Source organism: Phaseolus vulgaris, chromosome 11 (assembly GCF_051622355.1).
Source record: "Phaseolus vulgaris cultivar YP4 chromosome 11, ASM5162235v1, whole genome shotgun sequence".
Classification (NCBI taxonomy): domain Eukaryota; kingdom Viridiplantae; phylum Streptophyta; class Magnoliopsida; order Fabales; family Fabaceae; genus Phaseolus; species Phaseolus vulgaris.
Genome location: NC_143508.1, coordinates 36,370,553 through 36,395,132, shown reverse-complemented (window position 1 = coordinate 36,395,132; position 24,580 = coordinate 36,370,553). Strand labels below are relative to the sequence as shown.

At 35.1% G+C, this 24,580-nt stretch overlaps 1 protein-coding gene across 1 annotated transcript; it reads right to left on the bottom strand.

The window, feature by feature from the left end:
- Nucleotides 1-15,087: 15,087 nt before the first annotated feature.
- On the bottom strand, nucleotides 15,088-24,084 carry LOC137806317 (TMV resistance protein N-like). Its single transcript, XM_090297862.1, has 5 exons — nucleotides 23,544-24,084; nucleotides 22,337-23,444; nucleotides 21,953-22,234; nucleotides 15,824-16,594; nucleotides 15,088-15,744 (listed from the first exon to the last, which is right to left on the bottom strand). Exons 1-5 carry the CDS (start codon nucleotides 24,032-24,034, stop codon nucleotides 15,169-15,171), a joined length of 3,228 nt encoding a protein of 1,075 aa, XP_090153988.1. The 5' UTR covers nucleotides 24,035-24,084; the 3' UTR covers nucleotides 15,088-15,168.
- Nucleotides 24,085-24,580: the final 496 nt, after the last annotated feature.

Below are 24,580 nucleotides of genomic sequence, written 5' to 3'. Positions count from 1 at the left end.
AAAATATTTTTCATTCAAGGTGTCTTATTAATGATAGGGTATGCTCTTTGATTGTGGATGGGGGGAGTTGTGCTAATGTGGCAAGCACAAGAGTGGTAGACAAACTTGGATTACCTACCATCTCTCATGCAAAGCCCTACAAGTTACAATGGTTAAGTGAGGTTGGTGAGTTAGTTGTTAACAAGCAAGTCCTCATTACATTTTCCATTGGTAAATATAAAGATGAGGTCTTGTGTGATGTTGTCCCAATGGAAGCTACTCATATTCTTTTAGGTAGGCCATGGCAATTTGATAGAAAAGTTTTTCATGATGGCTTTACCAACAAAATTTCTTTTAACTTCCATGGGCACAAAGTCATTCTTAAGTCTCTCTCTCCAAAGGAAGTACATGAGGACCAAGTCAAAATGAGAGAAAAGAGAGAGAAAGAAAATGATAAAAAGAGTTCCAAGAGAAGCCTTCTCATGTCTACACAACAAGTTAAAAAGGTAATAGTTACTCAAAAGCCTATATTTTTAGCTATTCCTAGAACTATTGAATGTGAGTCGGTTAAGGATAGTCCCACATGTTTGGACAATTTGGTAAAGGAATATGAAGATGTGTTTCAAGATCCTCCTAAAGGCTTACCACCTCTAAGAGGGATTGAACACCAAATAGACTTCATGCCCGGGGTTTCTTTACCAAATCGCCCTGCATATAGGACCAATCCCCAAGAGGCCAAAGAAATTCAACAACAAGTTGAGGATTTATTAGCTAAGGGGTGGGTACAAGATAGCATGAGCCCATGTGCTATGCCTGTCATCCTTGTCCCAAAAAAAGATGGGACATGGAGGATGTGTACGGATTGTCGCGCTATAAATAACATTACCATCAAATATAGGCATCCCATTCCTAGGTTAGATGACTTGTTGGATGAATTACATGGGTCTAAAATATTTTCCAAAATTGATCTTAAGAGTGGTTACAATCAAATTCGAATTAAACATGGCGATGAATGGAAAACCGCTTTTAAGACCAAATTTGGTTTATATGAGTGGTTAGTCATGCCTTTTGGCTTGACTAATGCTCCTAGTACCTTCATGCGACTCATGCATCATGTATTAAGAGCATTCATTGGCAAGTTTGTTGTGGTTTACTTTGATGATATTCTTATATATAGCTTGTCTTTAGAAGATCATGAGTCACATGTTAGACAAGTCTTAGAAACTCTTAGGAAGGAGAAGTTATATGCTAATCATGCTAAATGTTTCTTTGCATTAGATCATATAGACTTCCTAGGGTTTGTGGTAAGTCATAAAGGGGTGCATGTAGATCAAACAAAAGTTGCAGCAATTCAACATTGGCCTACACCCACCAATGTCAATGAGGTACGAAGTTTTCATGGACTTGCTAGTTTTTATAGGCGGTTTGTGAAAGACTTTAGTACAATTGCCGCACCTTTAAATGCCATAGTAAAGAAGGATGTGGTTTTTAAGTGGGGACAAGAGCACGAAAACGCTTTTCAAACTTTGAAGGAAAAATTGACTAAAGCCCCCATTCTAGCCCTTCCTAACTTTGCTAAGACATTTGAAGTAGAATGTGATGCCTCTAATATAGGCATTAGGGCTGTTCTCCTTCAAGAAGGAGACCCCATAGCTTATTTTAGTGAGAAACTCAAAGGGAGTCATATCAATTACTCCACTTATGATAAAGAACTTTATGCTCTTGTTAGAGCTTTGCAAAATTGGCAACATTATCTTTTTCCAAAGGAATTTGTGATCCATAGTGATCATGAGTCCCTTAAATATTTGAAAAGCCAAAGCAAGCTTAATAAGAGACATGCTAAGTGGGTGGAGTTTATTGAACAATTTCCTTATGTGATCAAACATAAACAAGGTAAAATTAATGTGGTTGCCGATGCTCTTTCAAGAAGATATACCTTGTTAAATGTTTTGAATGTTCAATATTTAGGATTTGATCACATAAAGGAACTTTATCATGATGACCTAGATTTCTCTCTAATCTATCAAGAGTGTTCCAAGGGAGGTCACAAAGACTTTTTCTTACATAGTGGTTTTCTTTTCAAAGGAAAAAGACTTTGTGTTCCCCATGGATCCATACGACAATCTCTTGTTAGAGAGGCTCATGAGGGTGGGCTTGTGGGACATTTTGGGGTAGCTAAGACTTTAGAAACATTGCATGAACATTTCTTTTGGCCTCACATGCGCAAATCCGTACATAACTTCTGTGATAAATGTATAGCATGTAGGAAGGCTAAATCTAAGGTCCAACCCCATGGTTTATATACCCCTCTTCCTATCCCTACAATGCCTTGGGTTGATATTTCTATGGATTTTATTTTAGGACTTCCCAAGACATCGAAGGGTAAGGATTCCTTCTTTGTGGTGGTGGACCGTTTTTCTAAAATGGCTCATTTTATTCCATGCCACAAAGTGGATGATGCATGCCATATTACAAATCTCTTCTTTAAGGAAGTTGTTCGTTTACATGGACTTCCTAGAAGTATAGTATCCGATAGGGATTCCAAGTTCTTAAGTCACTTTTGGAGGACCTTATGGGGGAAACTTGGCACAAAACTTCTTTTTTCTACTACTTGCCACCCTCAAACTAATGGTCAAACTGAAGTGGTTAATAGAACTTTGGGTCAATTATTGCGATGCTTTCTTTCCGGGAATCCAAGGGCTTGGGAGGATTTACTACCTCATGTTGAGTTCGCTTATAATAGGGTAGTAAATTCCACCACTAACCATTCTCCTTTTGAGGTTGTCTATGGGTTTAATCCCCTCACACCTCTAGATCTTCTTCCCATTCCTGTACTTGATGAGGTTCTATGCAAGGATGGTTTTGAAAAGGCTTCTTTTATTAAAGACTTGCATACCCGCATCAAGTTACAAATTGAGAAGAAAATTGGTAAGTATGCTGAAACTACCAACCAAAGGAGGAAGGCATTAATCTTTGAGCCCGGCGATTGGGTTTGGCTTCATTTGAGAAAGGATAGATTTCCTTCTCCAAGGAAGTCCAAACTTATGCCTCGTGGTGATGGCCCTTTCCAAGTCATCAAGAGGATTAATGATAATGCCTATGAGTTAGATATGCCTAATACTTATCTTGGTAGTAATTCTTTCAATGTTACTGATCTCACTCCTTTTGATGCAGGTTTCCCAAATTCGTGGACGAATTCTCTCCAACCCAGGGAGTATGATGGAAACCAAGTAGAGGACGCTCAAGCCCATGAAGCCCAAGCCCAACGAATCACTAGGAGCATGGCAAGAGCTTTGGGACAAGAGTATCAAAAGATGACTCTTCTTATTTCTATTGTGTAGAGTAGGGGTGCGGATATTAATAAATAGGTGTGAACTTAGTAAGGGATGCTAGGGGGAGTGTAGATATGAGTTAGGAGGTGCCAAATTAGGAAGGAAAGTCACACTTCCTTCATGCACTAGTTGGCGCCGAATTTGAATGTCATTAGGGGCACATTTAGCTTTACATTTCAGCACCTTATAGGCTATAAATAAAGGTGTTGCCCTTGTACAAATCAGATTTGGAAATTAGAAGTAAAGAAACTATACTCATGTTTAGAGAGAAATTGTGAGTCTTGTTGTCTTCTTCTTCCTTTGCCTTATCTTGTGTGCCAATGGTGAGCTTCAAGTGGCGGCAACCTTTCACTTATCTTGGAACAAGACTCCAAGTGGCGTGAATGCAGTTCCAAATTCTCAAATCCAGCAAACTTCATTCAATAAGTGTTCATTCTTTCATCTCTTGCAATTTCAATCGGTAGTTTCCATTGTTTTAGTGTTCTTCATCCTTTTCACCGTTTGAATTTGTGTTTCTTAGCTTATTCTTCAATTTCTGTTCGGTAGTTTTCTGTTTTTGGGCTGAGTTCAATTATGTTTTCTTCCATTCTTGTTGCTTGATTCAATTTGACAATATATGGACTTCCATGTGAGCTTTGGTTCGGTGCAAAGTCTTGGTGAGTTCTTGAATTAGAATATTGATCCAATTCTAATTAAAGTGCCAATTCATGACCAACTCAAGTTGTTCCTAAGAATGTCAAAGAATCTTGTATTCTTGCTATTGCATTCACATCAATCCAGCAATTCAAGTTGGTGAAATGATTGCTCAAAAGGTGGATTTGGTAGAAATATCCTTTCTTCTTTGCATTACCTTAAGCATGTTTAGAATTTCATTTGGTCTTATGAAGCCAAAAGCATAGGATGAACATATACAACTTACTAAGCCTCTCATACCACTGCCTTGGAGCTTGCTTAAGCCCATACAAGGCCTTTTTCAGCTTGTATACATGGTTAGGATGTTGATGATCTTCAAAGCCCGGTGGTTGTTCAACATAGACTTCATCATTGATGATTCCATTGAGGAAAGCACACTTAACATCCATTTGAAACAATTTGAATCCACTCATACAAGCAAAGGCCAGCAGCAACCTTACAGCTTCTAATCTTGCAACTGGAGCAAAGGATTCACCATAATCTATGCCTTCTTCTTGATTATAACATTTAGCCACAAGCTTTGCCTTGTTCCTTGTAATTACTCCAAATTCATCCAACTTGTTTCTGAAAACCCATTTGCATCCAATGATGTTCTCCACTGAAAGATCCCTTGGAATTCTCCATTCCTTTGGTAACTCTTCCTGTTGCAGAATTTCAACCGGTTGTTTCGCAGAATCAATCGGTTGTTTTTCTGGACAGGATTCCAACTTCTCCAAGGTGATGTTCTACTCATCTTCTTCTGCATAAACCTTTGTAGAACCTGGATCACTATGAATGATTTCATCAAACACCACATAGACAGACTCCTCCACGGTTATAAGCCATCAACAACACCATATCAGAATCTTTATTCTTGAAGTTTCTTTACATAGGACATGAATTTTGACTTGTCAAGAATATGAGTAAGGTGTATATGCTCTTGAAGCATAAACATCACTTTGATCATTTTTCATCATAGCACTTGTACTTGAAGGGTCATGTAACACAAAATTGATGCATATACAAAGCAAGTATAGCAACAAGATAACAAGACACACACAAACCAGTTTTCGACATATACAACATTAGCAGAAAAACCAGAAAAATTAAAGTAATCAAGTGCTTTCAAGTGCAGAGAAGCAACAACATATTGCATCAATTTTAAAGTTATCTTATACAACCAAATCAAGCATAAACATCTCCCCCTATTTGACCTACAAATAGACAATGAGAAGGGTTGTACAAATCAGAAATCAGAATGATAATAGAGTAGTCCAACAGTACAAACAATGATGACATTTCAAGAATAGAACATGACATAGAGCTTTCAAGAAAACAAGTGGATATAACTTTTATTATCAAATTCTGAGGCACACTCAATGTATATTTGTCCAAAAGAAAGATTTGAAAAAGAGGAATGGTTTAATCATGCATAAACAAACTTGACAGCATTATACAGAGATGCTAGAGGAAAAACAATCGGTTGTTTTACTGTGACAGCAAAAAAGACATTTTTCATAACCAGAAATTACCTTTTAAATTGATGAAAATGTAGTATGCAATTTGTTCATACCTTTGCATAGAGAACCCTAATAGATTCACCCAAAAAGAAGACTTTGAGATGTTCATATGATCACAAGGCACACTTACATAAAGTGAGAAATGAAAACACATACTCTCTTTATTCTTGAAGTTTCTCTTTTAAGCATCCATTATGCATGTGCCAAGATGTCTTTTGACTTTCAAAGAACCTTGCAAGACATATACAATTGAAGGTGTAGTTGCAAAGATTGGCTTTACTCTTGTTGCTTTTCCCTTTGACAGTCATTCTTCAAGTCCAAAAATGATTCTTGGTTGCCAAGGATACACTGCTTGTGTCACTTTCTTGTCTTGTCATTTGACATAAATTTGCTTCTTCTTCATCACTTGAAGAGGAGCTTGATGAGTCATCATTATAAGCTCTTCTTGATTTTCCTTTCTTCTCATGCTTCTTGAAGTTTTTCCTCTTTTTGTTGGGACATTCAGTTTTAATATGACCCTGTTCACCACATCCAAAGCATGTATATTTGTTAGTGTTAAACTCAGTAGGTTTCTTGTTATCATACCTGTCGAATGAGTCACTTTTGTTGTTTCTCTTCTTTAGGGACTTGCTGAATTTCTTAAACAACAACCTAAATGTTTCTTCTTCACTCTCATCACTTGAGTATTGACAGTTTTTGTTCCCAGCAACTTGACTTGATCCAAATTCTTCTTTTGTCATAAGACAAACCTCTTTTCTGGATTCTAAAGAGAAAGATTCAACAAAAGATTCTTCTTTGTCCATCAAGGCACTCCTTGGATTCTTGTGATACTGTTCAAGGGTATTCCACATTTCGTTGGCAGAACTACATTCTGAAACCTTGAGCAATTCATTAGAATCAAGTGCAGATACAATGATGTTCATAGCTACACAATCAAGATGTTCTCTTTCAGAATAAACATTTTCAGATATAGGCATGAGATAGCTATTTTTAATAACATTCCAGATTTTTCTATCTATAGATTCAACAAAGAATTTCATTCTTATACACCACAATTCATATTTCATACCACAGAACAAAGGTGGTTTGCTTAAACATGCACCTTCCCCAAAAGAAAACTTTTCAGCCATTTAAAAAAGATTTAGTATCAAAACTTGAATAACATTCAAGAACCAAGCTCTTGATGCCAATTGTTAGAATATATGGCCTTAAATGAGAGGGGAGTGAATTGTTTAAGAGGGATTTTCGCAAAATTTGAAGGTATAATGAAAATCAATGCTGAATTGCAGAGAAAAGAATCAAGGAAACAAATACCCAAAATTGTTTTAAGATGATATCAGAAAAACAATCAGTTGTTTTGTCGAAACAATCGGTTGTTTTTATCAGCAGTTTATAAAAACAACTTAAAAACTGAATTTAAAGAGTTAAGGGTAAGAGATAAGCACACAAGCAATTTATACTGGTTCACTCTTACACCAAGAGCTACATCCAGTCCCCAAAAACCACTTGTATTTCACTATGCAATCAAAACCAGATTACAAACACCACACACCAAAGTAGTGACCTTGAACCCCTCAAGAAACACACTACTTTTGGCAAACCACACCAAGAGTGTTGATCTTGAACACCTCAAGAACACACAACACTCCTTGGCAACACACCTACATAAATACATTAATCAAGGAAGAAGGGAATAGAATACATTTGGGTATTACAAAGCTTAAAGTTCAGAATTACAACCCAATCCTATTCCACACACTTAAGAATGATCCAAAAGCTCTTTCCAATCTTGGAAAAACTGTTTTGATAAACTCTTTCTGTTACTTCAAGATTAGGAACGTAAAACCACCTTTATATAGACCAACCAAGTGGTCAAAACCATTTAATAAAGGAGCCAAGTTAGTTAGGATCATTTAAAACATATTAAAACCGCTTAACAGAATTCTGTTAAGGTTTTCAGGAAAACAATCGGTTGTTTTGTCGAAACAATCGATTGTTTTGGTTTGACAGTAAAGTCAACCAAGTTTTTCAAAAACAGCTAAGGTAAAACAACCTGTTGTTTTGAAAAACAACCTGTTGAATTTTTTACAGCTTTTTAGAAAACACATATTTTCAAAAGGTTAAAGATTCAAACGAACTTGGATCATCTTAAGGAGTGAATTAACAAGTTTCAAACAACTAGACAACACACACACACCCAGCAGCAAGGTCTTCAAGCTTTCCTTTTGGATTTGGAGACATCAAAGCATCTTGTTCAACAATGGATATAGAATCCATAGAAGTATCCCATTATAAAGATGATGAAGGAAATATCCAATTCTCCAAAATAAAAATTATACAAGTCCTAACCCCTTAAGAGTGGAACCAACCTCTCTACAATAAAAAATAGTTTTCAAGAATGTTTGGTCCACAACAATATAATTATTATGATTATATGGATGCATGGACCAATGTATTATTTTTCAATCCAGATACACATTCTTGGTTTATCTGGTTGAAACACTAGGGGAGAAAGGGCAAACGAATGCGGCTATTTTACATTTATAAGTGCGGCAGTATAGCTGCACTTGATGTACACATAGTCTTAAATTGAAGATTTACAATGGCTTGAGGGAGGAGGATGAGTGTCGTGGTGCTGCTCCAAAATATAGTTTAATTCCAACCCCTTGTCCAGCTGCACGAACACGGCCACAATGCTCAGGTTGTCCAATTGCTTCAACCAGGATATCGTGACAACCTTGAGAAACAAAATTACCTTGGGAGTCCAAGGTATCCTGCAAGAGACCAAAATCATATAAGTTTTTAATATAATTAATGTTTTAAGAGACTAAAAATAACTTATGATTTTTTCGATGATAACCCCTACTTGCTCTGAACTTGTTGCACCTGACTTCTTAATTCGGGCCATCTTCCATTTTACATGGTGCAAAGGTGGTGATGGAGGAGAAGTGACCCTTGTATCCATATTCTCAGACCTAAACCCCTGTCTAGATTGGTCATTTTCCACCAGCAGTGATTGCTCAAGCTTTCGGTACCCCGAACGAGACAGTACGTGCGGGGTAAGATTCTTTAAAGTTATGTCTTGAGCTTTCTTCTAACGATCCTGTCATAAATGAAATACAAAAAGTGAATCAAATAATATTAAGTTATTAATGTTATATAAATAAAAATAGATAAGTAACTTCACTTACCACCCAAGCTTTATTTTCACGGCTTTCTTTAAGAAGACGTGTCTCTTCATCAATATATTTGTACTTTAAACAAGGACTTTCGCCTTTAACCTTGCCAAAAACATAATTTGTTGTCAGTCTTGACTTAAATTGACGAAATTTAAGTGCGATATTGGATAGAATCTTTGATCGAAGCAGTTCCACATTAGGGATTTGAAAATTTGCATGCAAAACAATATCATCACATTAAGTCTTAATCAATGAATGTTAAAAGGCAATATATGATAACGATAATAATGTAAAGCTTACCTGAACATCTTCCCAGATCATGTTTCGATCCACCTCTGATACATCATCCCATGAATTAATCAAAATGGAGAGTCTCTCATGTGAAACAACTCCAAGATAGTTGTTAAACATGTCAACATTAGGACTAGAAGCCACTCCAGTGTTGACGTCAATATCAACATGTGTCTTCTCACCAGCAGCACGTCTCAATGAGATACGCTTCAATCTATTAGGTCCTCTGCTACCTTGTCCGAATCGGGGTCGGATTGGAGTCTAATCGTCATCCATATTTGTGTTAAAAAATTAGGTAACATACATTAGTTAATCTGCATCGAAAGAAAATCATATAAAACAAATACATAAAATTCTAAATGTGTATTATAAAAAATATTTCTAAATTTATTACCATAGTCTATGAATGTTCATATATAAATTCCTTCATTGTGGTCTTTGCGGGTTGCATGTACATCATCAAGTACATCGTCATCTTTATTAATTATCATTGTTAATGAACCGGGGTCACCATTTTCAATATCATCTATGGCCTCCCCTTGTTTTTTTCCGTGTAAAACAATATATCAATATTCTGACGTAGGATCTTGGACGTAGAAAACCTGAGATGCTTGTTGAACCATTATAAAGGGCTCATCTCGATACCCTGTCTTTTGAAAGTCCACTAGTGTGAATCCTAATTCATCAATTTTAACCCCACTTTTATTGTCAACCCATTTACACTTGAAAACTGGAACAAAAAACTTAGTATAGTCAACCTCCCATATCTCTTATATAAACCCATAGTATGCCATTGATCCAAGTACAAGATTTGTATCTTTTGAAGTAGAAAATTGCATTGACTCGGCTTCAAGAGTAACACCAGAATTTTGAATTGTACTCTTTTCATTCATAGACTTCGTCTAAAATATACAATTATTTACTTTGTACGCTTTACAAGAAATGACATCAAACTTCAATCCAACAGCCAACCAAGTCAAGGTCTTTGATGCCGTTGAATCCTTTAACACCTCATCTTTAAACCAAGGCATGGAAGTTCTACTATGTTCCATCAAAACCCATTTCTTTGCTTGTCTTGGGTTATTTGCCTTCATAATGTCTTTATGAGCTTCTATGTAAGGTATAACTTCATCTATGTTATTCAATATATACAAATATGCTTGCAAGACTTTTGATCGAGATTTGCTTACAATATTCACACCACATAAACATTTACTTGTAGAACGCCTGTGGTGCCATGAATTAGCTAGAAGACCTATTGGATTTGCTTTTGACATGTACTCTGAACAAAATTTAATACTTTCTTCAGCTATGTACCTTTCAATCATTGAAGCTTTTGGACGATGATATTTTTCACATAACCTTTCAAAAATTGTATATACCGCTTAACAGGATGCATCAATCTTAAGTACACTGGTCCACACAATCTAACTTCTCTAACCAGATGCACAAGTAGATGAACCATGATGTCAAAAAAGATGAAGGAAAAAACATCTCCAATTCACACAAGATAACAACAATTTCATCTTCAAGTTCATCTAATTTTAATGGATCAATGACTTTACAACAAATAGAAGAGAAGAATGAACACAAACGGGTTATGGTATGTCTAACATTTTTTGGTAAGATCCCACGAATAGCTATGAGCAACAATTGTTGCATCAAGATGTGGCAATCATGAGACTTCAACCCAATTAACTTCAAATCTTGCATTGACACTAGGCTTTTCACATTTGAGGAATGTCCTTGTGGAACTTTCACACCCCTTAGACATTGACAGAAACTTACTTTTTTATCTTTGGACATCGTGTAACAGGCTGGGGGAAAATATTTACGCTTACCCATTTGTATCGATGCCAACTCGCCTCGTATGTTTATCCCAATCAAATCTAAACGAGCATTTAGACCATCCTTCGTCTTCCCGTTAATGTTAAGTGTACCAATTAAGCTATCACACACATTATTCTCAACATGCATTACATTTATACAATGTCTGACTTCTAACCTCGACCAGACGGAAGATCAAAGAAGATTGATTTTTTCTTCCAAATGTTTGTCACAGATGACTTTTTTTTTACTTACTGAAGGTGTGGTCTATGTTATTTACCTTTTCGTAAACCTCAACACCAGTTAATGGAGTTGGTGGACCACTAGTCTCTTGGTATCCATTAAAGGCTTTTTTCAACCTTCGGTAAGGATGATGACTTCTAAGAAACCTCCGATGTCGAAGATATACTGTCTCCCTTCCATGTTTCAATTGTTGAGAAGCGGTGTCTTCTTCGCCTATTGGACATGCTTTATGACCCTTAACACTATAACCTGATAAGTTACCATATGCCGGAAAGTCATTGATGGTGCAAAATAACATGGCATGCAGCTTGAAAGTTTCATTAGCAAATTCATCAAATACTTGAACACCCTGATCCCACATTAACTTCAAATCTTCAATTAGGGGACTTAGATAAACATTTATGTCATTCCCTGGTTGTTTCGGATCGTATATCATCATAGACAACATCATGTATTTTTCGCTTCATGCATAATCCAGGAGGTAAGTTGTAAATAACTAGTAAACACAAGCCATGAATTGTGATTTGTACTCATATTACCAATCAGATTCATTCCGTGTGTAGCTAAACCAAGTCGGGTATTTCTTGATTCTTTACCAAACTCTGGAAACTCATCATCAAATTTCTTCCATTGAATAAAATCAGCTGGATGTCGGTACATGCCATCACATTTCCTCTCATTTGCATGCCATCTAAGATTCTTAGCATCGTTTGGGTTTGCAAACAAACGTTTCAATCTTGGAATGATAGGAAGATACCACATAACCTTCATTGGGGGTCCATGCTTTTCTATCTCTTCAATAGTATCATCATCTTTGTGTTTCAACTTTAACGTGATAACCCACACCTCGGACAACTTTTCAACAATTCAAAATCTTTCTTGTATAATACACAATCATTAGGAGATGCATGTATCTTTTTATACTCCATACCCATTGGACAAAGAATCATTTTGGCCTCATAATTATGATTAGGTAGAGTATTTTCCTCTGGAAGAATATCCTTCAACAATTGAAACAATTCCATGAAGCTTTTATCGTTCCATCCATTTATTGCCTTCAAATTCATCAATCTTAACACCGCCGACAACCGTGTGAACTTATTGATCCAAGATACAATGGAGTCTCTGCATCTCTTGGCATACTTCCATATCCACGTGCTTCTGCAAAAGACTCAACTCCCATATCACGAATCATGTCCTCCAATCGATCATCATCTACATCATCATGTATTGCATCATCCATGGTGGACCCCATTCTTCAGTTACGGAAACGTGTGGTAAATTTAATAATTCACCATGCCATGTCCAAGTTGTATTAGATCGAAGAAACCCATCACATAAAAGGTGCTCCCTGACTATCTTAACATCAAGTATCCTTCCATTCAAACAGTTAACACAAGGACACCTGATCTTTGCTCCATCCAGACTACTATTATTTGTGTTACGTTGCACAAATTGTATAAATTCTTCTACTCCTCTCTCGTATTCATCACTTATGCGAACAACATTAATCCAATTTCGATCCATTATATTTTGTAATAGTCATTCAGGATTTCAAATAAATTGTCGAGGGTCGAACACCTTCGAACTCAGTACCAACACGATAATTCTACTCCAAACTAACAACTAACATGATATAAATCAATAATAAATACAAATTATAACAAATACTAAATAAAAGAAATCATAGAAACGAAGGAACCCACCAATAAATTATATGTGTCCTATTTCATTTACTATTTTTTTTTATATCTAGTATCAATACAATTTCTGATTTGGAGGTTCAATGTTTATCAAAAAAATATAAAAAAAATAGTGTTTGGGGTGGTTATAGTAGCAAGAGCCATAAAAATATAAATTATAAAAAATAAAAAATAAACAAATGCTTAACATTAAAAAAAATCAAAAAATTTAAAACAGCACCAACCTTGTGCTTGAAGGCAACGTTGGTGAAGAGTGGAACGAGAGCGGCAGCGATGACGACCACAACAAAGCACAATGAATAGGAGCGAAGGCAATGAAACAATATACTTAACCAATGCAAAAAACAAAGTGTGAAAAGAAGAAAAAACGAAGAAGAACGACGAAGAAGAGGAGATGAGAAGAAGAAGAAGAAAAAGAAATAAAACTCCAAAAACTCACAATGGTAAGAGAATGATGCAGAAGCGAACAAGAATGGAGAGGAACAATGAGGAATAACAAACGCCAAAGGAGGAAGAAAGTATGAAAAGCGTAAGTGGCGCGCTTCTTGGTTAGGGTAAAATTTGATTTATGAGTGCAGCTGCTACAAATAGCTGCACTCATAAATGAAAGCGCTTGATTAATGAATACGGTTGTTACAAATAGCCGCACTCATAAATGAAAATAAATTAAAAAATGTCATCGCGTTTTGTAAGATTACGTCTGTGGTAAAAACGCATTTAATAAATAGTAGTTGTTTTACCATTTTGCACTAGTGAAAAAAAGAATATCTTTAAAATTTCCAAGATGGTTCGAATTCATAAAATAGTTTGTTGACTTTGGAACATTACCCTCAATATTTCCAACAGAAATAAATGAAGTGTATACGTATTTTTGACAAAAATTCTACATTTGTACCAAGATATACGCTTATGTCTTTCATAGACTCTCAAGCTGTTACTTGGAGAGTAGCCTGGGATTATACTTTGACACAACCATATGAAGGAGTCGAAATCAGAATTTTATCAAGAAAGATAAAGATAAAATGGTGGATGAAGTTCAATAATAAATTAGTGTGCAAGAACAGGATTCAAGAATGGATAAAGCATAATTCAAGAAGCAAAGATAGCCTTGCACTCAAAATAGTGTGCAAGAACAAGATGAACTATTCTTAGCAGAAAAACAACAATTAATGGCATCCTTAGCATCAATACATTCCAGGATCATAGAAATAATAATAATAATCCCTATCAAGGTAAATTTGTAATATTCTAATATACACATAATTCTATTAAATTTGTAAATATACTTTTCCTTTTACGTCTATAATACTAGGTTTCGTGTTTTTTGATTTTTTTCTAAGAATAATTGAAATCTCAGAGGAAGTTGAAAAGAAAAGCGACTTTCTCCTTGTTGGGGTCTTTCTTCAGGAATTATATTTATATTTAGAATTTAAAAATTAATCTGTATCTTACGTATGCAATGAGAAAAGTGTTGTTAATGGATTGGAACCAAATATCTAGTTTCTATGCTAATTTGTTGCATATGATGATAATAATCTATATGCACCAACTCCACTGGGACATGCTTGGGATCTATATCTGATTGCTGTGCTGCACTTCTGTTTTTGAAGATGGAAGTCTAGTGGTAAGTGATTCAAGTCTTGTACTAATATTTATTTGATTTGATATTGTGATTGATAATAGAACTCAATCATGCAGATCTAGTCCTATGTGCCTTAGATCTCCCTGAGGTATCTTAAAAACAATCTCAAAATACTTCAGACATATCTCCTATGCACCATATAGTTCTAAGCAAAAGGACCAATCATATTATGTTTTTATAAAAGATCAAAACACTACTTTTAAACAAAAATTTGAAAACTAAGTTTATAAATATTTTTCTTTTTATATTACTCTTCTTATTATATAAGATTTTTAAATCACACTTATTTCAGTAATTATTTTATAATTTTGTCAATTTATTATTAAAACTATCTTAAATTTGTACAAACTTAAGTCATTCGAAATTAAAACTATTTTAACTTTGTACACACATAATTATACTAAATTTTTAAATAACTCCTAAAATTCTAAAAGGAGATTATCAAGGTAATGTACATAATTTCTTAGATTTACTTTTTTTAGTTTTAGCTTTTGTTTACATTTCAATTTTCACATCTTTGAAAATTGTAAAACTAGACACTTAGTAAAATGATGTAAGGAGTTAGATTGCCTCAGTTATTTCATCCAGAAAAATGGATGAGTGCTACAAATTTTAACTTTAATATATCAGATAGAAACCAACATTTTGTCATTAATAAAAAAATAGAGTAATTTATTAATAATTATGACATTCGTAATATATGTGTATTAAATTTTACCTAACATTTCTTTGATGAAGTGGTGGTTGAGAAGAAATTTCCAAGCTGAAGGCTCTCCATGGTTAATCACTTATTAGGAGTCTTCTCTTTGGAGATGAAGAATTTCCTCCGAAAAACATGTTTGAATTTAATTGTTGAAGATCCTCCTTAAATACCCAACGATACCCGCAATTCTTCACCACAACACGTAAACCTTGACGACTTTTAACATTAGTTTCAAATTGAACTCCATGAAGATCATGCATGGTATTTGGATATCTGCTTAGAAGATGAATGAATTCTTCTCGTGAGTAAAACACTGTCAACAAGTGATCTAATTCAACTGTCACCAGATCCTTCATGAAATGTATTGGAACTACTGAATAAGTTTTTGGCCAAAGGTAAACATTATTGACACCGAATACAATACTAGTATGCAAACGATAATTATGATATTCTTCACCCAAATTCATAGGATCTTCATGTGTGACAAATAGAACACAAGTGGCAACACCTATCCAATTTGGGTCATCTATAACAGCAGATGGGTCCACACTAATTGACGCACTTGCACTTTGATTATTGAACCACTTTGGAATTTGAGTTCCAGGAATAACAATTGACATGTTATTTGAGGAAATAGGAGGCATTAAGGAAACCTGAAACCACCAAATTCAGTTATAGATAAATAGTGTACACAGAAAAAGTGAGAAACGAATGAACGGATGGAGTCGTCACCTCAAGATTTTGCATCATCCAAGAAAAAACTATGCTATAGCAGTGTTCCATATCACTCAACTTGGAGCAATCAAAAATGTATAATCCACAGTGGTATCTGTCAATTCTTTTTTCTTTTATTGTAGGAAGCTCGGGCAAATATTTCAGCTGCTTGCAGTGTTCCAAGTTCAAATGTTCAAGATTGGAAAGTTGCTTGATGGTGCTTGGTAGTGTCACAAATTTGTTTCCCCCCAAATTTAATCTTATTAAAGAACGCAAGTTCCCAATTTCATCTGGGATTTGAAGTAGATTGCAGAAGCTTATATCAAGATACGACAAACATGGGATACAAGACAAAGAAGACAATAAGAAACCAAGTGAATCTTGAGGTTTTGGTTGGGAGAAAAATTGGAAAGGCAACATTAGAAGTTTGTATACAGAGGATGTTGGCAATTGGATGACATTTGTATTTTTATCAACTTTCTCCACATATTCTGTGTGCCTTGGGTCCATTAACATCTTACTATTTACTAATTTTGAACAGCCAGAGAGAGTTAAGAATTTAAGAGAACTGAGCCCAGATATGACATTTGGATTAAGGACAAGTTTTTTGCAATTTCTCAAATTCAAATGACAAAGTTCTCTTAGAATACCAATGGATGGATGAATCTGCACAATTTCTATACATCCTTCAAGATTCAGAATCGTAAGACTTGGAACCTCAGTTAAATCTGGCGTCTCAATAAGATTTTTTGAGTGACTCAGATCCAGCGTTCTCAAATTAGGCAGACACTGAAACACAAGTAAGGAAAATTTTAGTTTTCCATTAAAAAGGATAACCCTTAATTTTTTTTAATTTTTTTTGTGCAACTAGAGGACTAAAAGATGAAAAAAAGTTAATGTAGGGATATCGTGTGTGGAAGCGTGATAATTTCAACCAAAGATTATGAAAAATTAAAGTAACAAAGAAAATGAGAATGATACCTGAAATTTTTAGGTGGAAAACCCCTTTAAAACAGAGGTAAAAAACCACCGACGAGAGTCAAAACTTCCATTATAATGGTACTGGGAGTACAATGAATTCCTCTCAGGCTAATAGATAAATAGTCCTAAAACAAATTCTCTCTATATGGGTTAAACACTTACCCCCAAGAGAAGAAATAGAGAGTATATGAAAAGAGAGAGTAAGCAAGTGTATGTTGTTGTTTGTGTGTTACATTGCTTGAAGGAAGCCACTATATATAGTGGTTCTAGGAGACAACAATAATAAAAACAAAATGGTAAGTAACCTCCCTTTAATAACAATTAATTGTGGACGGTAAGTAACCTCCCAATAATTTCAATTAATTGTCAACGGTTAGTAACCTCCCAATCATGATGACAAGAAAACAAAAAAGGTGAGTCATAACCCACAAATCTCCACCTTGACTTGCCTTTGACTGGATCACTCTCTCGCCATGAAACCTTGATTAAGTATGGATAATACCAACTAAGTTCAGGCAAAGATCGAACTTAGCCGGTGGAAGTGGCTTGGTCAACATGTCTGCAGGATTTTCGGCCGTATGAATTTTTTCAACAATTATATCTCCTGTATCAACAATGTCTCCGATAAAATGGTACTTAATTTCAATGTGTTTGGTCCTTGAGTGATACTTGTTGTTCTTGGTTAAGTGGACAACACTCTGACTATCACAAAATATAACAAGAACATCTTGTTAAAGACCAAGTTCACTTACCAAGCCTCGAGGCCATATAGCCTCTTTCATACCTTCTATAGCATCGATATATTCTGCTTCAATGGTGGACAAAGCCGCAATGGCTTGAAGTGAAGAATACCAACTAATAACAGACTCACATAGGGTAAAAATGTAGGCTAAAAGTGACCTTCTCTGATCTAAATCACCACCATAGTCAGCATCAACATAGCCAACTGCTCCTCCAGGATCGACTCTATGTTGATCAAATACCAAACCAAGATCTGGAGAACCTTTTAGATAACGAAGTATTCATTTAACGGCTTCTCAGTGTGACTTGCTTGGATTATGCATGAACTTACTAACAATGCTAACAGCATAAGCTAAATCAGGTCTAGTACATACCATAGCATACATGAGACTTCCAATTGCATTTGAATACAGGACATGTGACATGCGCCTTTTGTCCTCGTCTGATTTTGGACATTGATCTGATGACAACTTGAAGTGGGCGGCAATTGGAGTATTAACAGCTTTGCAATCTCGCATTCCAAATTTATCAAGCATCTTAAGAACATACTTCTTTTTTGATAGAATTTTTTTTCCAGCTTGACGATCTCTGTTGATCTCCATTCCTAAAATTTTCTTGGCAGGACCTAAGTCCTTCATATCAAATTCACTACTAAGTTGTGCCTTTAACTTGTTAACTAAAAATTTATCTCTTGCGGCAACCAACATGTCATCAACATATAACAAGTATATAAATGACCCATTGGATGTCTTTTGAAAATAGACACAATTATCATAGCTACTTTTGGAGTAGCCATGTCCAACCATGAAAGAATCAAACCTCTTATACCATTGGCTTGGTGATTGCTTCGAGCCGTAAAAAGATTTCTTCAAACAACATACATGGTTCTCCTTTCCAGGAACAACGAACCCCTCAGGCTGCTGGATGTAAATCTCTTCCTCAAGATTACCATGAAGAAAAGCAGTTTTCACATCTAATTGTTCCAGCTCCAAATCATACAAGGCAACTAAAGCAAGTAATATACGTATTGAAGTATGACGAACAACAAGAGAAAATACTTCATTAAAGTCAATACCTTTCTCTTGATCAAAATCTCTTACGATAAATATTGCTTTATTCCTTGTAATCTCAACACCAGGGATCCCTTCTTTTCTCTTAAAGATCCACTTGTAACTAATGACTTGTTTTCCTTCTGGTAACTTCACCAATTCCCATGTTTCGTTTTTGAGAAGACTCTCAACTTATTCTTGCATAGCATCAATCCACTTTGTTGAGTCGTCACTAGAGATAGCTTCAGAGTAATTTTTAGGTTCACCTTCTTCACCCATCTTTTATGCAATAGTTAAAGAATAAGCAATGTTGGCAGATTCTACAATTAATCTTTGAGTTGGTTTTCTTGGTCTCTGTTGTGGAAGTTCTTGAGCCATAGACCACGGTTGTGGTAACCCTCGTCGTTGAGGTGGACATTGCTCATGTGGACTCAAAGGTTCATTTGTACCATCAATAACAGTGACTTGATCATCTTGAGTACTGGAGGAATTGGGAACGTTTTTCTCATGAGCGGGTGTTTTAATCTCAAACTCCACCTTTCCTTGAGCATCTTCCTGGTCACCTGTATCAATTGAGGAAATGACAGTATCTTTTACAGAAGAGAGCATAACATTTTCATTAAAGGTCACATTCCGACTGTGAATTACTTTGTGAGATTTCGGGTCATATAAACGATAGCCTTTAACCCCTAAACCATAACCCAAGAAAATGCACTTCTTAGCACGAGGTTCTAATTTTCCCTCGTTTACATGAGAATAAGCAGGGCAACCAAATATTTTAATATTAGAATAATCAACAGGGTTACCTGACCAAACTTCTTCTGGAATGTTGCAATCAATTGATCTATTAGGAGAGCGATTTATCATATAACATGTCGTTGAAGTCGCTTCAGCCCAAAAAGATTTCCTCAAACGAGAATGGGAGAGCATGCAACGAACTCTCTCCAGGATAGTTCTATTCATTCTTTCTACAACCCCGTTCTTTTGTGAAGTCCTTGGGATGGTGAAGTGTCTGGAAATGCCTTCCTTCTTGCAGAAATCATTGAATTCATTCGAACAGAACTCAAGGCCATTGTCTGTCCTTAGCCTCTTTATCTTCTTGCCAGTTTGATTCTCAATCAATAATTTCTACTCTTTAAAAGTGGAAAATGCTTCATTCTTATGTTTGAGAAAATACACCCAAAGTTTTCGTGAGAAATCATCAATAATTGTCATCATATAATGACATTTACCTCTGGAGGGAACTTTTGATGGGCCCCAAAGATCTGAATGAATATAATCCAAAGTATCTTTGGTTCTGTTGTATGGCTTTAGAAAAACTAACCTTTTTTTGCTTACCAAAAATCAATGTTCGCAAAAATCAACCTTTCCAGTACGGTGGTTACCAAGGTGACCTTTCTTCTTAAGGATTAGAATTCCCTTCTCACTCATGTGGCCTAATCTCATATGCCACAACTTGGTGTTATCTTTGTTGGGTGAGGCAACAGCTGCAGAACCTGTAACTGTTGAACCCTGCAACACATACAAACTATCACATCGAATTGCCTTTAGTAATACAATAGCTCCTTTAGAAACTTTTAAAACTCCACCTTCAACTGAGTATCTACACCCATGAGATTCAAGGGTGGCTAAGGAAATGAGATTTCGTTTCAACTCAGGGACATATCTGACACCTGTTAAAGTTTTAACAATTCCATCATGTGTCTTGATTTTGATTGTTCCTTCACCAACAACTTTGCATTGAGCATCGTCTCCCATCAAAACAAGACCATTATAAACTGGTTCATATGTGCTAAACCAGTCTCTATTGTGAGACGTGTGAAAAGTACAACTAGAATCAAAAATCCATTCATTTTTACATCTTTGTTTAGTGTTGGAAGCTACAAAACAATCCCCATCAGATTCAGTTTCAACAATACTGGCTTCGGCAGATTTTTCTGCTTGTTTACCATTTCCCTTATCTTCTCTATCTTGCTTATTTTCAATTTATAACATTCAGAGATCTCGTGTCCCTTTTTCTTGCAATAACGACAATATTCAGAGTTTTTGCCTCTAGATTTTGACCTAGATTTATATTTACTATTCCTACCTTTCTCTTGGTTTCCCCCTCTAACTACTAATCATTCACCAGAACTTCCAGAATGAATTTCAGTATCAAATTTTTCTTTGGCTAGTAAATTAGTCTTGACATCATCAAAGCTTAAGGTAAGATAATTACCGTATAACATAATTTCTTTGAATTGTTGATACGAGGGTGGTAGAGAAACATTAAGTAGAACGACTTTATCCTCATCATCAATTTTAACATCCAAATTTTCCAAATCAATTATGATGGAATTAAATTCATCAAGGTGAGATTGGATGGGAGTACCCTCAGACATTCGGAGTGCAAAGAGTTTTTAACCAGAGTTTGTTTGCAAGACTTTTGGTCATGTATAGAGACTTTTTCTCGTTGATGACCTCACACAACACCTCACGAGACAAGCATAATTGGATTGCACACAATGCCTTTTCATCTATCTCATCCCACTGCTCCTTCGTCATAGTGGTTAGCCTCATCATTTTACTTGTCAGAACTTTCTTTAAACCATTATGGGTGAGAACATGTAGCATTTGGACTCGCCAGATAGCAAAGCTGATTTTACCATCAAATTTCTCAATATCGAATTTCGACATTATTGAACAACAAATCCTTGTTGTATTATCGAAAAGCTTTGATGCCAATTTGTAGGGATATCGTGTGTGGATGTGTGATAATTTCAACCAAAGCTTATGAGAAATTAAATTAACAAAGAAAATGATAATGATACCAGACATTTTTAGGTGGAAAACCCTTTAAATAGAGGTAAAATACCACCGACGAGAGAGCCAAAACTTCCACTATAATGGTACTGAGAGTACAATGAATTCCTCTCAGGCTAATAGATAAATAGCCCCGATGGGTTAAAAACTTACACCTAAGAGAAGAAATAGAGTATATGAAAAGAGAGAGGAAGCAAGTGTATGTTGTTGTTTGTTTGTGTTACATTGCTTGAAGGAAGCCACGAAATATAGTGGTTCTAGGAGACAACAATAATAAAAACAATTAATGGTAAGTAACCTCCCTTTAATAACAATTAATTGTGAACGGTAAGTAACCTCCAAATAATTTCAATTAATTGTCAACGGTAAGTAAGCTCCCAATTATGATAAGAAAATAGAAAAGGTGAGTCATAACCCACAGTTAAACTCTCCACCCAGAAGAAGTATCTTTATATTTGATCATTTAAATAGAGAGGAAATTTAATCTTGTAAAAGAAAGTTGAGAAAATATGACATAGAGCATCTTTTTGTTTGTTCTAGACAAAGAAATCTAAAAACTAACAATATATAGTACCTTTTTTCCTTCCCACAATTGCTTGATATTGCTATCTGGCAGCATTAATTCTACAAGTTGATCTGGATGAAAAATTGGTGGTAAAGACATGAAAGGAAATTGATTCCAAAATAGATATCTTAGTTCATTAGAAATATAATTGAGAGTTCCAAAGCAATTCACATTTTGAAGAATGAGCAACTCTAGGTGATTCATTTTTGAGAGAGCATCCACTTTTATTCTTCCTTGGAGAAACTCTTTTTGATCTACGTCAATAACTATAGCTTCAACATCTTTGGCTTCCTAAAACATTTTATGGAGGAAAAAATATTACATTTTTTCAATAATTTTATAAATTTATGAAAAATGACGAGCTAAGAATGTATATTAAAAGAATTATTTTACCTTATTTATTTTCATGACTTTTCGAAAATCCTTGTAGCTCCATAACCTACTCCACTTTCTTGGTTCCTTGGGTTCTTTTTCTCGGACAACACTCTTACCCAACTCTTTCAACAAGTCGTGCATTTTAATTTCCCCTCCTTGGCAAATTATAAGTGATTTCTCAATCAAAACTTTCATACCGATATCGGGATAAAATTGTCGATAGCCTAGATATTTATTCACTTCTGACTCCCAAAAGAAATATTGACTTGATACGAAACAAGCAATATCTAAAAATATTTCTTTCTCTAGATTCTCCAATCCGTTAAAACTTATTCGCAACACATTCATGATATCTTTGCTTGGATTTTCTTTCATTCTAGTCAATGCACCTCTCCATTCAGAAACATCTCGATCAAGTAAAAATGAGCCCAATACTTTAATTGCTAATGGAAGACCTTTCACATACTTCAGAACATCAAATGCCAACTCTTTATATTCTACTTTGATATCATTAGATTTGAAAGCTTTTTTACAAAGTAATTGAAGAGCTTGAGTGTCTTCCAAGAGTTGAACATTGTAAACTTCATTTACTCTGAAATTTTCTAAGATATGACAATCTCTAGAAATTATGATGATTCTACTCCCTGCACCTAGATATTCAGGATGCAAACCCAATTTCTCTAACTGTTCAACTTTATCAACATTATCAAGAACAACAAGCGTCTTTAAGTGACGTAGCCTAGTTTTCATCAACATAGTTCCATGGGAAACATAGTGTATCTCAATATTTCCTTGATTTAGAACTTGACAAAGAAGTTGTTTTTGTGCAGATGATGCTCCAAGATCAAAATAAATTTTGCTTAAATCATCAATGTAACAACAAGCATTATATTGATGAGAGATTTTATTAAACAATGAAGTTGCAAGTGTCGTCTTTCCTATTCCACCCATCCCACATATTCCCACAAGTCGAACACTATCACTTACACTCAAATCTAGAAGTTCTTCCACTTGTTTAACACGAGAATGCATATCAACTAAATCATCTTCAAAACTCCAAATTTGATTTCGACCCAATATGTGGATTACCTTTTCAACGACGTTTTCAATTTCTTCGTATTGTTGCCTGTGCAGCCAAAGTTCAATAATGACTAAGAGCTTAGTTAAGACTTTCAAAAACAAAATAAAATATATAACACATAAAAATATGGCTATGTGTACTTACTTATTTTGAACATCCCACCCACAACGATCGCTACATGTTCTGAGAGTTGCCCTCCATTTTTTTACCATTTCCAAGTCATCTTTGAACCTTTCTTCGTGTTCATCAAAAGCTTTTGCAAACTCCCCAGTCTGTTTTCGGACCTCAGAAGGAGTGACATCATAGAAAATAGGGAGCAAGCTTCGACCCGTTTCTTCAACCCATTCAACAATCTTTGTAAGCTCTTTCATGCACCATGTGGATGATGCATAGTCCTTTGAGAAGACAACAATAAAAACTTGTGATCCTTCAATTGCGTACAAGAGCTCCGACTCCAAGAAGTCCCCTTTCTCGATTGTTTGGTCATCTTTGAAGACAACAACTCCTTTTCTTTGAAGGGCTGCAAAAAGATGATTTGTGAAACCGTTACGAGTATCTGCACCTCTAAAGCTAACAAACACATCAAAATTCTGAGTGTGTGATGAAGAGCTGCGTTGAATTTTGTTGGAAGCCATTGCAGAAGGTGAAAACTCACCTGCTTAAAGAGATAATGCGCGTATATAATAGTACTCTTAAAGTATCAGTCGGAGTCAAGTCTCTATTTATTCAACAAATGATAAAGCACGTAGTAATAAAAAAATCAATGGAAGACGTGTTTGTAGGTGTGGGACTAAATCGAAATCCTTATTATATAATATACATTCTGTTTAATAAATTTGTGTCATCGGTAATTTATTTTTCCGTCAAATTATTATAAAATAATTGTTATGAGTATATAAATCCTAGTGTCGAGTCATAGTTGTTTTTGAAGAAACTGATTACTCCTTGGAATATCCCTCCATCTTAAATAGTATTTGATATAATAAAATTATATAAGAGCACCTACTCACTTCTAATACCAATAATTTAACTACTTTATTAGCTTAATAATGTGCAAGGAGCACCATAAAAAAACAAAAAAAATATATATATATTCTATTACTCAATCTCATTTAGAGAAATCAAAGATCTGTAAATACATACATATATATATATATATATATATATATATATATATATAT